At 42.9% G+C, this 13758-nt stretch overlaps 1 protein-coding gene and 1 long non-coding RNA gene across 2 annotated transcripts in view; one reads left to right on the top strand and one right to left on the bottom strand.

The window, feature by feature from the left end:
• Positions 1-5981: 5981 nt before the first annotated feature.
• LOC134478105 (uncharacterized) lies at positions 5982-9008 on the bottom strand. The gene is made up of 2 exons (XR_010050519.1): positions 8797-9008; positions 5982-8653 (listed from the first exon to the last, which is right to left on the bottom strand). It is a non-coding gene; the product is annotated as an uncharacterized LOC134478105 (long non-coding RNA).
• Positions 8062-13758, top strand: part of Erich3 (glutamate rich 3) — a 102164-nt gene continuing 96467 nt past the window's right edge. The window contains exon 1 of the mRNA XM_013143102.3: positions 8062-8419. Within this exon, the coding sequence (XP_012998556.2) occupies positions 8397-8419 (23 nt within the window). The 5' untranslated portion in view covers positions 8062-8396. The remainder of the gene's footprint in view (positions 8420-13758) is intronic.

Below are 13758 nucleotides of genomic sequence, written 5' to 3' on the forward strand. Positions count from 1 at the left end.
AGGATGCTCAGATTTTTGTTTCCAATGAAATTACTAAAGATTCAGGACTGTGGTCTTGCTGCTTTAATCTGCCTATCTAGTGACAGATGTCACTGCTTTGGGTTTTACTGCAGTTGACCAGTGGGTAATCTCAGTATAGTTTGGTTCTGGAATGTCCTCAGATTCAGTGTCCAGCTTGGTTGTATCTGGAGGTGACGGAACTGTAAGAGGTCAGGCCTAATTAGGAGTCTTTAGATTATTGGGAAAAGTCCCAGAAGGGCATAGAGAAGCTCACCCCTTCTCTTCCTTCCTTTCACTGCCAGCCACAGGATGAATACTTTTCTCAGCCACGTGCTCCCCACCTAGTGTGCTGCCTTACCCCAGGCCAAAAAGCAAGGGACCTACTGATCATGGACTGACTTACAAAATGATGATTTAAAAATAAACATTTTGCTTTGAAAGCTTACTATTTCAGGTATTTCTTTTATTGACATGAGATTGGCTAATGCAATCTCTTTAACTCCGAGTCAACAATTTTATCTTCCCCTTGGTGTTTTCTTTGATTCCTATTCTGCAAAGTCTATTGGATTCCTATCTTTTATTATAACAAGAAACTCTCATAATTCAGATTTTGTGTTCACTTCAATATTGACACTTTTTTTTTTAAAAAAAAGCTTTTATGCTACCAGGATGGCAATACTGGCTAAATAATTACTAGTGAAAGCATGCTCGTTGGGAGAATATTTAAGCCCTATGAGAAAGCTGTAAACCCCATTAGAGGTGCTTATTTACATAAATCTCAGCTTCTCAATACTAAAAATGTATTTTCATCTAATCAGTATTTCTCAAGGTTCCTATAAGGTAGCAGCACTTCCTTAAGCTACAATGTGAATTACAATATGAATGGGGAAGCACTAAAGCTATGTTATAGTATTTTAAAGTGTTACAGTCCAGAGGATGTTTTACAAGCTTGAGCATCATCTACCTGAGATGAACAATCCCGGTCAGTCTTCTCCAGGCAGTGAATCTTCTTATCTAAGTTTAAGCGATGGAAATGATCTTCTCTCCCTGTGCTTCAAGGGCTCACACAAGATAATTGCCCAGAGTTGATGATAGCAGAGTGCTGGAGCACCTTGGCTGGGCTGCTTTACAAGAAAGAAGCACATTCGGTACCACTTAAACCAAATGAGCCCATTAAAAATAGAGATGGCTGCTCTGGAGGTGAGAGCGAGTGGAATATTCTATTTCCCCTGTCAGAAAACAGATAAATGGTTTTGTTTGTTAGCTTTTTTAAAGGAGGAAGAAATTCCTGTATCTCCTCACCAGATGGTTGAGCTGCTGTGAATGAGAAGAGGAATGAAGGGTAAGGCAAGTGACCTCACTGTCCCTGCCCCTCCTTATGTTCTTAGGCCTTCTCGTCTCTCAGAGTGGGAAGGGATGCGGCAAAGTGTTTTAAGAGTGTGGAATCCCAGAGAACTCAGTATTTGAATCTCAGTAGTCCTCTTACCAGCTGGTATGTAACTTGTGGGGGCTTTGGCTTCTTCATGTATAAAATGAGGATAAAAATAATAATACCCTCTTCCTAGCCATGAGGATTCAGGAGTGAAGCACAGTAAACCCTGTGATAAGCCAGGGTAGAACCTTAATTCTGTGCACCCCCCCCCATGTCCTCTGAGGATGCTCTCCAACAGTGAACCGTAATGCTAGCTATCTGCAGCTGCTTCTGAAACACTGGATCAAGTAAGCAAACCTCGCCTTCCACTGCAGCTTGCCACAGGTACACAGCTACTCAGCTCCTCTCCCCAAATTCAGTATTTGTGGCTTTGAAGGCATTTTTGCCTAATGGTGGACAATTAGCTACATGGTGAGCATCTTGACATCTAACAAATGCACTCATGTGTGGGTAGGGCCAGAGCTAGGGAAATACTTATTCATGATTCTTATGTGTCATATTCTTTATATCTCCAAGTGTCAAGAAAAATATGGACTACACTCCTGTTATTCACTCAACAAATGCTTATGAAATACTCCCTAAATTCCTGAGATATTTTTGGCACTGAGCAGCATGAACTTGCCCTGGGGGAGGAGGATACGAATGGGACATTCACTTGGATAATTTAGTATCTGCACACCTGGCCTGAGTTGTACAGACAATGCACATTGGAAAGGGAGGTGGCCCTACAGCAGCAGCTTGATCCACCAGAGCCCTGTTTGCACCTCATTCATCCTTCTCATCAAATCTTTTCCTGCCTCTTCCCCTTTCAGCGCTCTCCTTTATTTCTGTCCAGATCACAACCTCCATTTATGTGGACAGCAGAAGTCAGAACAGGGTCTACAGTCACCAGCTGAGCCCACACTCAGCTGGAAAGACTTAGAAAAGAAAATTTGAGCTCGGGCAACACTTGCCTCTTACCCCATTCTCATCTTCTCAGCAAGCTCCCCCACAATCTAGTATCTGAGTTTGGAACTTTTGAATTCCTTTAGATAAATTTTGGGGTTGGGGGCAGAGGCTGTGTCGTATCGCTTTCCTTGTTGCTGAGACACAATACTGGACGGTCCGGACAGCGGCAGCTCAAAGCAGGAGAGGTTTATTGTGGCCCATGGTTAGGGTTCCTGATGGCCGGCCTCCAAGGCAGAAATAATGCTGTAGAAGGGCCAGGGAAGAGGAAAGCTGCTCACATCATAGCAGCCAGAAAGCAGAGACCGAAGGAAGAATGCGGAAGAAAGACACCTTTCAGGTCACGTCCTCCTGTGACTCACCTCTAACTAGACATTCTAGCCTCCAAAATTCCAATCACCTTCCAAACCTTGCCTCTGATGCAAGAGAGTTTTGGGGTCATTCTCAATCTGCACCATAACAAGGTGTGTTTATTATTTTTCTTATACATTTCCTAGCAGTTATGTGTCTGTAGCAGGCTCTGTTTCTCTCTTACTCTTGTTTTTTTCCCATCTCTTCTGGTATAGAATCCTGGGACAAGAGAGTTGAAATAATCAGAGTTTTGAAATGTCTTAGTACATTTTCTGTTGTTACCACACAGTACTTGCAACTGAGAAATTTTCAAAGAAAAGGGTTTATTTATTAGAAGAATTCACTGGTAGGATTATGGAGGCTGAGCAGTCCCAGAGCAGGCTGTCTGCTAGCTGAATAATCAGATAAACTGGTAATGGGGCTCAGTTCCAATTCAGAGGCTTCAGAACGAGAGAAACTGACATGCAGTTTCCTTATTGAGGCAAGAGGCCAGCTGCAAGTTCTACCATCTGAACCCCAGGCGCTCTGAAGCCCAAATAGAAGAGCATCCAACTCTAGAAAGGAAAGAGCTGGGGATCCTCCTTCTTTACATTTTCATTTTCTACCTGGGACCCCAGCCTATGTGCAGGTGCCCACCCATTTGAAGGTAGTTTTCACATGCCAAAATTGCCTGGAAATGGAAGGACCAGAAAGAGCGTTTTGCCTCCCATCTAGACATCCCTTAATGCAATCACACTCATACCAAAAGCTAACCATCACACAGGCCAGAGGAAATAATAACACGACCAGTGAGAAGTGCTATTTACCCTCACAACTGTAGGTACATAGGCGGAAATGGTGGGGGTAGGAGGGATAGGAAGGCCTACTTCCATCACAGCATTTAGCCTTTTGCTTTGTCCCTTATTGTCTGTTATCCTAATGGCTAAGAGACTTCAGCTTTGAGGGGAGGCAGGAATTGTGATAATCTCTGAGATCTCAGGTTAGCAAATTCAACTGACTTTGCATGGTCACTAAATAAGTCCATTGAACATAGGCATTCCAGCTGATTTGTTTGCAGATTTGATCCATCTAAGGAAGAGGGATGGAAAGATCTAGATACATTGACTATCTGGAGTACTCAAAACTCTACATTAGGAATGTCCCTTTGAGTTTGTCACTCTACCCATTGTATATGGCCTTGTACCCTTTCCTATATCTAATGCGATGTTTAATGGGGTAGCTCAATAGAATTGGATGTTTTAGGGAAGGCTATATAGTGAAATATCACAACCTGCAATTCCAGCTCTTTGGGAGACCGACGCAGGAGTGTATCAAGTTTGAGACTGATCTGGGCAATTTATAAGATACACAAACTTAAAAAAAGGGGCTGTGGTTGTAGCTCAGTGGTGGAGCAGCTCCTGGACTCCATATTCAGGACCACAAACAAACAAATCAACAAACAAAACCATGGGCTGGGCAACTTATAAACAATGGAAACATTTTTCACAATTACTTTTCTCTCATTACTGGGGCAAAATACCCAACATCCAAAATTAAGGAAGGAAAGGTTTATTTAGCTTCCAGGGTTTTGAGGTTTCAGTCCATAATTAGCTGGCTGTTGAAGGACGGCAGCATGACACAGGGGCAACACTTCAAGGCAGCAGTCAGAGCAAAACAGTGAAGCGAATGCCTCTGTTTCCCTCTTATATTGTACACCCACCATTCCCACCCTCTACAGGGCGGGTTCAGCACTCAAAAATCTCCTTGTCCTCTTTTTGCACAGGATGAGAATATTTACAAAGTAAATCCTGGTTCCAGGCTGAGTCTCTCAGTTAAACTTCTAATCTCAAATTGATACAATGTATCAACCAGAACAGGGAGTCCAGAGCCAGGGAAGTCCAAGCTCAGGGTTTGGTGTCTGCTTTGCACTGCCCTCTGCTTCCAGCATAGTACCATAATGTCACATCCCCTGGAGCTGCCAAATTCAGCATCCACATATAACAAGGCAGGGAAGGGAGCGTACTCATCCTTGAGCTTGCCTTCATGATTTAATCACCTCTTAACATCACCATAGTAGTGATTAAAAGTTTCAACAATATGCATTTGGAAGAAATCAGACCAGAACATCTGGGAAACAATCTCAGGGTGTTAAGTTCATTCTTTCAATGGTTTGAGGTTAAATCCTTGTAACTTGACTGCAGCTTCTCCATGTTACATCTTTGAGCACACAAAACTAGCTTGGAGGATGCAAGGTGTTCGAAGCTCTCTTGTAGACTTAGCCGTCAGTACTATTAAGCATGTCCTGAGAAAATGCCTGCATTTGCCGCCTCCCACTGGGATTTTATGTAGTGTGTATAAAAGTAGGTAAGCCTGGGGCACATCAAATTAATATGCTCTCAAAGACCCTGGTTCTTTGAGCCTGTGAGTAGCACTGTCTCAAAGACCTCACCCAAACACTTTGGTTATATATGAAAGTTCTGACTACCTCATCTTTTCTTTCACAAGGAAGATAAACCTATTTCTCCAATTTGTTCCTTCCTTCCTTCATTTGCTTACTCAGGATCTTCTCAGGGAGAACTACTGCGATAGGTACAAGGGTGGCAACTGTGGCACCTGTTCTTCAAGTCCCTGGGTAAATCTCCTCCCTGGTGCTGGAGATGACATGGGCTGAAGGTATACAAACATGTCCCGTAAAGGGACAGATAATAAACATTTCAGGTCCAGGGGCCATGGGATGACTGCAGCAGCTCCTCAACTTTCCTTCTGTGTCAGAGCAGAGTAGATAATTGCAATATAAATTAGTGATTTGCACACAGGTAAGTGTGGTCTCCTTCCAATGAAGCTTTATTCCTGAATATTGAAGTGTGAATCTTGAATAGTTTTTCACCTACTGCATGCTATCATCCTTCTTCTGATTATTTTTCCGAAGCATTGTGAATGCAGCACAATTCTTGCTTGCAGGCTGTAATAAACAGGCACTGGGCTGCACTGAGTGAGAACCATAGGTTACCCATCCTGATCTAAAACAATCTCTGATAGGTCAGATCCGTGGTTCCCTAGTGGAGCTCCAGTTCACCTCAAGAGGAAAGCCAACCAGCAGGTTAAATGTACTCCTGCCTTTCCTCCTCTTCTGCTTCTCTCCATCTTCTGACCCCCAGCTCCCACCTCAAAGGTCTTTCTACACAACAGAAATCGTTTTAGAAATTTATGACACAGCTGCAGACATCTGGGTGCTTATTTTCCTGAGAGAAAATGCAAATAACTCCGGTGACTATTTGGTCTTGAAACAGTTGAATTTATTTTATTTTACTTTATTTTTTCTTTTTCTTTATTCCCTGCTCCTTTCTCCATACTAGAAATTAACATAAAAATTCCTTCTGGCTAAATTCCCAATGCATTTTCACAGTGAGCATTTTCAGAAGTGAAAATTAGTAGCTTCCTTGCAGTTTTCATCAGGGATGTGAAATTGTACAGCTCACAGGGGTGGAGAACTCAAACCCCATTTATGAATTAATACATGCTGCTGAGGGTACCTCACTCTCTGTAGAGTGCCGGGGAATCATTTCTACAGAATCCTAAGTATCTAAATAGTGTATTTGAATTTTCTTTCTCATTCTACCAGTGAGAGAATACCATTTTCTATTTGGAAAAAAAAATGAATTAATATGAAACAAGTAAGACTTCTTTCTGTAAGAGGTGGTCTGGGAGACTGAGGGACTGAAAGCACCTGGAGAAAATTATGTCTCTCTCTCATCCTTCCCCTTCCCTCCAATTTTTATCCAGGTGAAATCCAATAATTGTGAACATTAAGGGCAACCTCAAATGGGACCCATGGTCCAATGTGGGAGAGGAAATACATGGGGAAAATAGTGACTTCTGTCTCTCTAGTTTCAGCCATCTGGTTCCCACAGCAGCTTTGAACCCTTCAGTCTCGAGAGCTGAGATACTGAGTTAGCATCTTTTTTTTCTTCTTTTTTCATTCCCTCTCGCCTCCTCATATGTCTCTTGGTATAGAAATCTGACTTTGGTAGCAACTTACAGGCATATGTGGAGAAAAAAAAAATCTTATTACGATTGTTAAAATTATTACAGTCCTGGACTCAGACAGATCGGGGTTTGTATCCCAAGTTTTCCGCTTATAGACTTCAGGCAAAATAATGAACTTTTCTGTGTCCCAGTTAGGATAGCTATGAAATGGAGGCGAAATCCTATTTCAGGGAGTAGAGAGGAAGATTAAATGAGATAAGGGACAGTAAGTAAGTGCTCCATAAAAGGCTGAGAGAAGCATTTACTAAGTACTCAATAAAAATCCTACCACTTAGAAGACATTTCTTTTCCTTCCTTTTTTGCTCCAAACATTTGTTAAATTGCAGCTTGCTTCTGGAAACATAGAAAAACACAATCAATGTACAAAATAGAGAGGCTTGCGTCTGAGTGGTTCAAAGGCAGCTCCTTGCACAGGCAAGTGCAGTCCAGATGGATGAGTGTAAGACAGATGTTTGTTCAAGCCCATGGGTGCACAAGCCAAGGCCAGCCCTGGCAGGAATCTCAAGCTGATTGGAAGATCTCAAGGCAGGCAGGGTCCGAGCTGAGTGCTGAAGAATAAGCAGACATTTTCTAGGTAGTCAAGAGTAGAATTATATTTCCAGGAGAGGGAAAGTGTGAGAGCTGGATTTTGCTAGAGTTTCAGGTAGTGGAGGGGAGAAAGTGGCCCAGGTGCAGGCTGATGAAGGATACTCACATATCATGCTAAGGAAATGGGACACTGCCATGCCCAGGTGGCCTTCATGACACTCAGAAAAGCAGAACATCATTAAAAAGGTGGCATGGGTGGGGGTGACGGTGTGTGAACTACAATAGAGACCCACAGTGAGCACAGTCTCCCCTGTGGGGCCCACCCTATCGGTGAAACCAGGGTTTAAGTCACCCAGCACAAGGCCTGCAGCAGTAGTAGGTGAGTGGACCCCAGTGCTGAAGTCTGCCTCGCCTACCAAGGCCTTCTTACGACTTTCAGGCTCCTTTCTCTAAGCCCTGCGTCACAGTGTTGGGTCCCAAGGTATGCACTGTCCCAGTCCCCTTTCCTGTGTAACTGCAAATCTTCCATTTCTGACCGGCAGAGACCTCGGGGAGGAGCAAGGATGGGGCATCTCCAAGCCGGAAGGCCAGGCCTTCTGAGGCAGAAACAAATTCACAACCATGTTGAGAAAGGTGCCCTTTTTCTGTCTCTTGAACACGCTGTTGGTGTCTATTTTAGGAATGGAAACCATGGCATTTCCTGTCCCTGTCCCTGCAGGTACCCTGAGTCCTTCCTTCCCTTGGGCCCAGCAGGAAGCGCCCCAGCCTAGCTCTGTGTGTGTGTGTGTGTGTGTGTGTGTGTGTGTGCCCGCTCGCGTGTGTGTTTGTGTTTGCATATTACAGGTGCTTGGGAACCCGCGCCCCAGAACAACACAGAGGGACCGGGTCTGGGTCTCCTCCCACACTGCGGCCCAGAAAAACTGGTGGAAGTTGGCTTCGTTTTGCGGCTTCCCAGGCTTGGTTCCAGTGGTGCCTCTGCGCCCGCACCTCCTCCCTTAGCAACCGGCAGTAGCTGTGGAGACGCCCGGCCGCTCAGGGCTCCTGCAGCCAAAGCCACCGCAGCGCGCACCCGGGCCGGGCAGCACCTGCCGGGGTCCAGCAAGATCCTGCAAAAATGAGCCTTTCTCACCCCGCTGGGTAAGTGACAGCTACAGCTCTGCCACATGGAGCTCCAGCCAGCGGCCCCTCCTCCACCCTCCTGCTGCAGAGGGCAGGGGAGGGTGGGGGAGGGCTGGGGACTGTAGCCCGCATCAAAGAAGTAAAGGGGATTCAGGGCTGCAGCGAAGATGGCAGAAATCCTAGGCATTCTTCCTCCCTCCTCCTCATCCTTAACTTCTTCCACTGTCGTTCGTCCCTTTGGAAATGTTCAGCCTGCAAAGATTAAAAAAAAAATAAAATAAAACGGAGTGAAAAATGCATACGTTAAGCAGAGACCTCAGCTGGGAAGGAAGCAGAGCCTTTGCAGGGGAACATATGGGTTTCAGTGTAGAACCAGAGGTTACCAAAATACGCACTGCTTGGCAGGGGAAGCCGGATGAGCTCTCCCTGTGCCAGCTTGCTGCGCAGGATGATCCAGGTGGGAGGAAGGCCCGCTGGTTGGCAGGGACGCCCCTCTGTCAGAATTTTCATCTTCCCCGTACCCAAAGGCTCACAGAGGGCTTTCAGAAGGATTTTAAGTAAAGGAAGTCATATGACACAGCAGAGAAAGCAGGAGGAGGAGAGAGCTGAGTGCCTATGTGTTTACCACCATCTTACCTACTAACTCTTGGGATGGGGCCGCCTCCCAACACCTATTTTGACAGTGTTCAGTGTATTCTACAAAGTTAACACAGTCATCATTGGTTATTGCCCCTCCCTATTAAAATAAAAGCGAAAGAGCTCTTCATTCTTTTAGTGGAAGGGAGAATATCCAATTTCCTTCTAAATTAAGCAAAGTAATGCATAGGAGATAGCTTTTTATTATGATACATCAAGTAAGCAGATAAATATCCTAGTTGATCTTAGAACTCATTTGAAAATGCTTTCCTTTTTAATAGCATTTATGGAACATTTTCAAGAGCAGCAAATTAGTAGAGGGGACCACGTATTTAAGATCATTTGGAGTTTGTGAGGTCTGAATTACCGCCTTAGTGGTTCTTGAGATATACAGTCAGACGCAAAGATTTTGCTTTCTAATGAGTTCTCCCAACACGAGGACATAAGTGAAAATGTTTGAAAAAACTAAGGCCCTGTCAAGTGCCATGTTGGAAGTCAGTTTCAGAACTTTCTGGAAAATGATGAAGCGATGGCTAAGTGAGCTTCATATTTTATTTTAAATTGAATTTAGGTTAGGCGCGTCAGTGTTTCAGAGCTGGATTCATGTGCAATTTTGGTTGGCCATGGGTCATATGGGATGTAAATAGAACTATTTTTCTGCAGCTGCTGTTTGCAGTATGTCTGCATTTGGGAAAATGAACGTGTCAGTCATGGTTGTCTTCCTGTTTTTCAAGTTTTTGGCTAAGTTAAAATCTGATTAGACCATTTAATCATCTATTTTAAAACGTGCAAAAACCTGAAGCTGCTTATTAAATGGTGCATGATTAAGATTTCAGACACCGAAGTCAAAATTTTTCTGAAGTTCTGTTAGTTCCAAGCACATGGGGAAATGGAAAACTTTGTGATTTAATGCAAGCGTATGCTTTGGGATACTCCTCAAGTAGGATTGAAGATGGCAACAAATATTTTGGACTAAAATGCTAAATTCCTGTAGAGTGAACGCTACATCTTATTAATCTTTGTTTCCTTTGTACCTAGGGCAGGGTGCAGAATAGGGTAAGACTTGACAATTGTTGAATGAATGATGCCATCCGATGGTGCTTCTAGTTTCATTCACATTTGAAACCCATGTTTGTGTGTGGCACTTACTAAGTGCTTACCTCGTACCAATGTCCTGATTCACGTTTTCCACAAAGTGTTTTCGACTCTTCACACCTGCCACTCTCATCTTCACCGATGAGGAAGCTGAGTGCCCTCAGGTTTTTAAAGGAGGCTCGGCTAGGAAGAGTCAGGGCTGGTACAGAAACAGCCCAGGCAGCTTTAGGCCCTGGGCACCTCGCCGTCACTCCACTGCGATAGCTGGGGATACATGTATGGGCTCCCAAGTTCCTATATATTCTCATCTAGATCAAACCAACTCAAATTGGTGCATTGCTGTATGTAACTACCCAACACATCCAAATATAATCAGAGCATATTTCTGTGGTTGTGCAGATATGTCTATGCTTTTTAATTGATCAAAAAGAAATGAAAATAGTAAGCATAAATGTAATAAATCTAAATGCCTTCAAATTCACCCCAGAACAAAACCATTCAAATTGTTAATGTTTTCCCTCCAATAAACGTAGTGATTATTTTTCTTGCCTGTGTTACCACTTAGATATAATAAAAGTTTCAGCAGCAAATAAAAGGTTTCATTAAAGCCGAGAAGACTTTTCCATCATTACCAAAACTGTTTGTACTTATTACCTTGTAAGGATGAAGTGGTAATAAAGTGCAGTTGTACAATAAAACACATTTTACATCCTGAAATTCTACCAATCAATAAGTGATGTCCTGATGCTTTCTCTGTTTCCTCGGAGTTTTCTTTGCTTACTTAATTACAGCACGAAGCACTTGATCTAAAATTGCCGAGGATCGGTGCTAGCTTCCTTCAGAGTTTGGAGTAAATAAAAATGGTCTTAAAAACTTCTGCCAAGATAATAGAGACTTTGAATCCTAGCTGCATCATAATTTGACGGAAGTCAACTATAAAATACTGTTTCCAACACTGCCACCTCTAATGAAATTGTTTTAGAGTGGAAAATTTCAATTGATAGTCTCTCCAGCTTGCTGACTTCACCCGCACTGTGTGCGTGTGGGTTGTGCATTCGTCCTAGAGGTGGAATGGGGATTTTATACCCCTCAGTCATGCATGAGGATAAAATGACACGGCTCTTTGGGTTCCTTCCAAGGAGCATCAGTGAATCCATGTGAAGTTGGCTGCCTCTGTGAGAGAAGCACAGGGCTCTGGGGAGAGATAGTCACACTTAACTGTGAATTTTCTTTGAGGAAAGAAGAATGAGAGCATCACTGTTCGTGACAAGGAAAGATGCCCAAGTGCATGTTTTGAAGCATCGTTCAAAGGCTTAGAAACCTTCTTGTTTAGCCGTGTTGGTTTATGCTTTTTTTTTTTTTTAACCTAAGGAAGGATTGCTGTTGTGACAGCGCACTGAAGTGCAGTAGGGAAAGAATTAGCACATCTTCATGACTTTCCCTAACTGTCCTTAGCCTTTAGAGCAAAGATACTGTCAGTAACCTTGCCAGTTTTTAGGCTGCTGACTCAAAAGTGACAAAGGTTGACCCACCACCAAAGTTGTCTCTTTGCCACAGAATTTCAGACTTCAAAATATTAAATATTTGAATTCAAATTGGGTTCTTTCTCTGCATCCCCTATTTAATATTAGCCAATTAACTGTAAGAATAAAATCACTCACATTAAATAATATGTAATCAATATGTCATGTGCCATGACTTTTTTCTGAGTATTTTATGTTATAGATTATGCTTTTTAAGAGATGGATGCCACATCTGTCTTTTGCTTAACAAACTTATTCCTATAAGTGCACGGGAATAGCAAGGGTTTTGTTACGGCAGTGTTGCTTAAATTTTTGTGCCCTTTCTGAGACACATATTTAAAAAAAATCATCCAGTGATTTATCACTAAAAAGTTTGCAGTGAGGTTTTGATAATATAATTAGTTCTTCCCACAATAATGTTCAAGGTAAAGGATTGGGAACTATCAGACTTGTAACCAGATTCCTTGCCAGGTCACTGAAGCCATTTAATGGATTGGTATCTAGACAATACTTCAAATTGACCCTTTGCTTCTCAAATGCACCCTAATAAGACACCAGATGCCAACAGTGTGTCTTTATTCTGCAAAAACAGAAAGAAAATTGCAAAATGGTTGTGGGAACTCTAGTGTGTTGGCAAATACCTGTAACCTCAGAACTCTGTGATGCCAAGGCAGAAGGACAGAACCCCACTTTTGCAATTGAGTGACTTACCAAGGTCCTATTTCAAAACAAAAACCTAAAAGCTTAATGCAAAGTAACTCTGATACTACATACTATATCCTAGTATAGGAGATGTAGCGTAGGGCCAAGGCTGTTGGTTTAATCTCCATACTGGAAGTAGCAAATTGTAGAGGAGGAGAGAAATGAGTGAGGAGGTAGAAATCAGCATGGCCAGAAATGTATTTTCAGGAAAATCAGTTTTGAATCAGTATAGAGGAAAGTTGAAGAGTAGAATTAATTCCCTTAAAGTTATTCTTTTCTGAGTTTCCCTGGGAGATCTTTGGGTATCCCCAGGGCCGTACATATCCTGGTTGGCACACTTCTGGTTTAGAGAACCAGGGGCTGTCATATGAGGTCTTCTGCAGTATTTCACTTTCTTTCTGTGATTCTTTACTGAGGAAAAAACATTTTCAACTAGGAGGCGAAGTGGAGCTTTCCCAACTTATTTGGATTACTAACAGCTACACTGCAGTTGTTCAGGGAGATGGGAAAATACAATTTCTCCAACTCAGTTCTATAGTCAGGCCCAAATATTCTGAAATTGTGCTGAAGGCTGTGAAATTTTGAGACTTTTCATTTCTAGAAATATTAGTTTTGATGAGCACTTCATGTAAAAGAAGAGAGGTCTGTTATGGCTCACAATTTCAGGTGGTTGACTGGCTCCAAGGCAGAAATGGCAATAAGGATAGTGATGGTAGACAAAGCTTGTTCATACCATGGAGGCAGAAAGAAGAAAAAGAGGAGAGGGGTCAGGAGCAAAGAATACCACCTTCTAGGCCACGCCCTCGGTGGCCTGCCTGTTCCAACCAGGCCTCCATGATCAGATTTCCATTTTCCATAACTATGACAACATAAATTCTGTTGTGTGCGTCATCGTGTCTGTGCCACCCCCTCATGGCAGCCCTGCTAAATCAATGCAACCAGCAAAAACTTAAGATGATCTCCAAGAGAAATGCAGGGCCATGGAAAAGAAAGAGTCTGTTTATTTGCAATGATCATAGGTATCTTAGTCCAATCAAGCTATTAATATGCCAAAGGCTGGGTGATGTATAAACAGAAATTCATGGCCACAGTTGGAGAGACTTAAGTTCAAGGTCAAGGTGCTGGCAAGTTCAATGTCTGTAAAGTCCTGCTTCCTGGCTTTCAGATGTCTTTCAGATGTCTTCTGGCTATACCTTCCCATGTAGGAAATGTCAATACTCTCAGGGTCTTTTTTCTCAGAGCACTATAGTACTCTTGAGGCATCTATCCACTCTTGTCTAAGCACTTTCGGGAGACCTCACATCCTAATGTTGCCACGCTGAGAATGAGGATATATATATATTTGAGATGGGAGATAAACATTAAGTCCTTACTATTTTAAGGACTGGATATTTGAAAACA

Source organism: Cavia porcellus, unplaced genomic scaffold (genome assembly GCF_034190915.1).
Source record: "Cavia porcellus strain 051 isolate PalLab524CR breed Dunkin Hartley unplaced genomic scaffold, mCavPor4.1 scaffold_1, whole genome shotgun sequence".
Classification (NCBI taxonomy): Eukaryota; Metazoa; Chordata; class Mammalia; order Rodentia; family Caviidae; genus Cavia; species Cavia porcellus.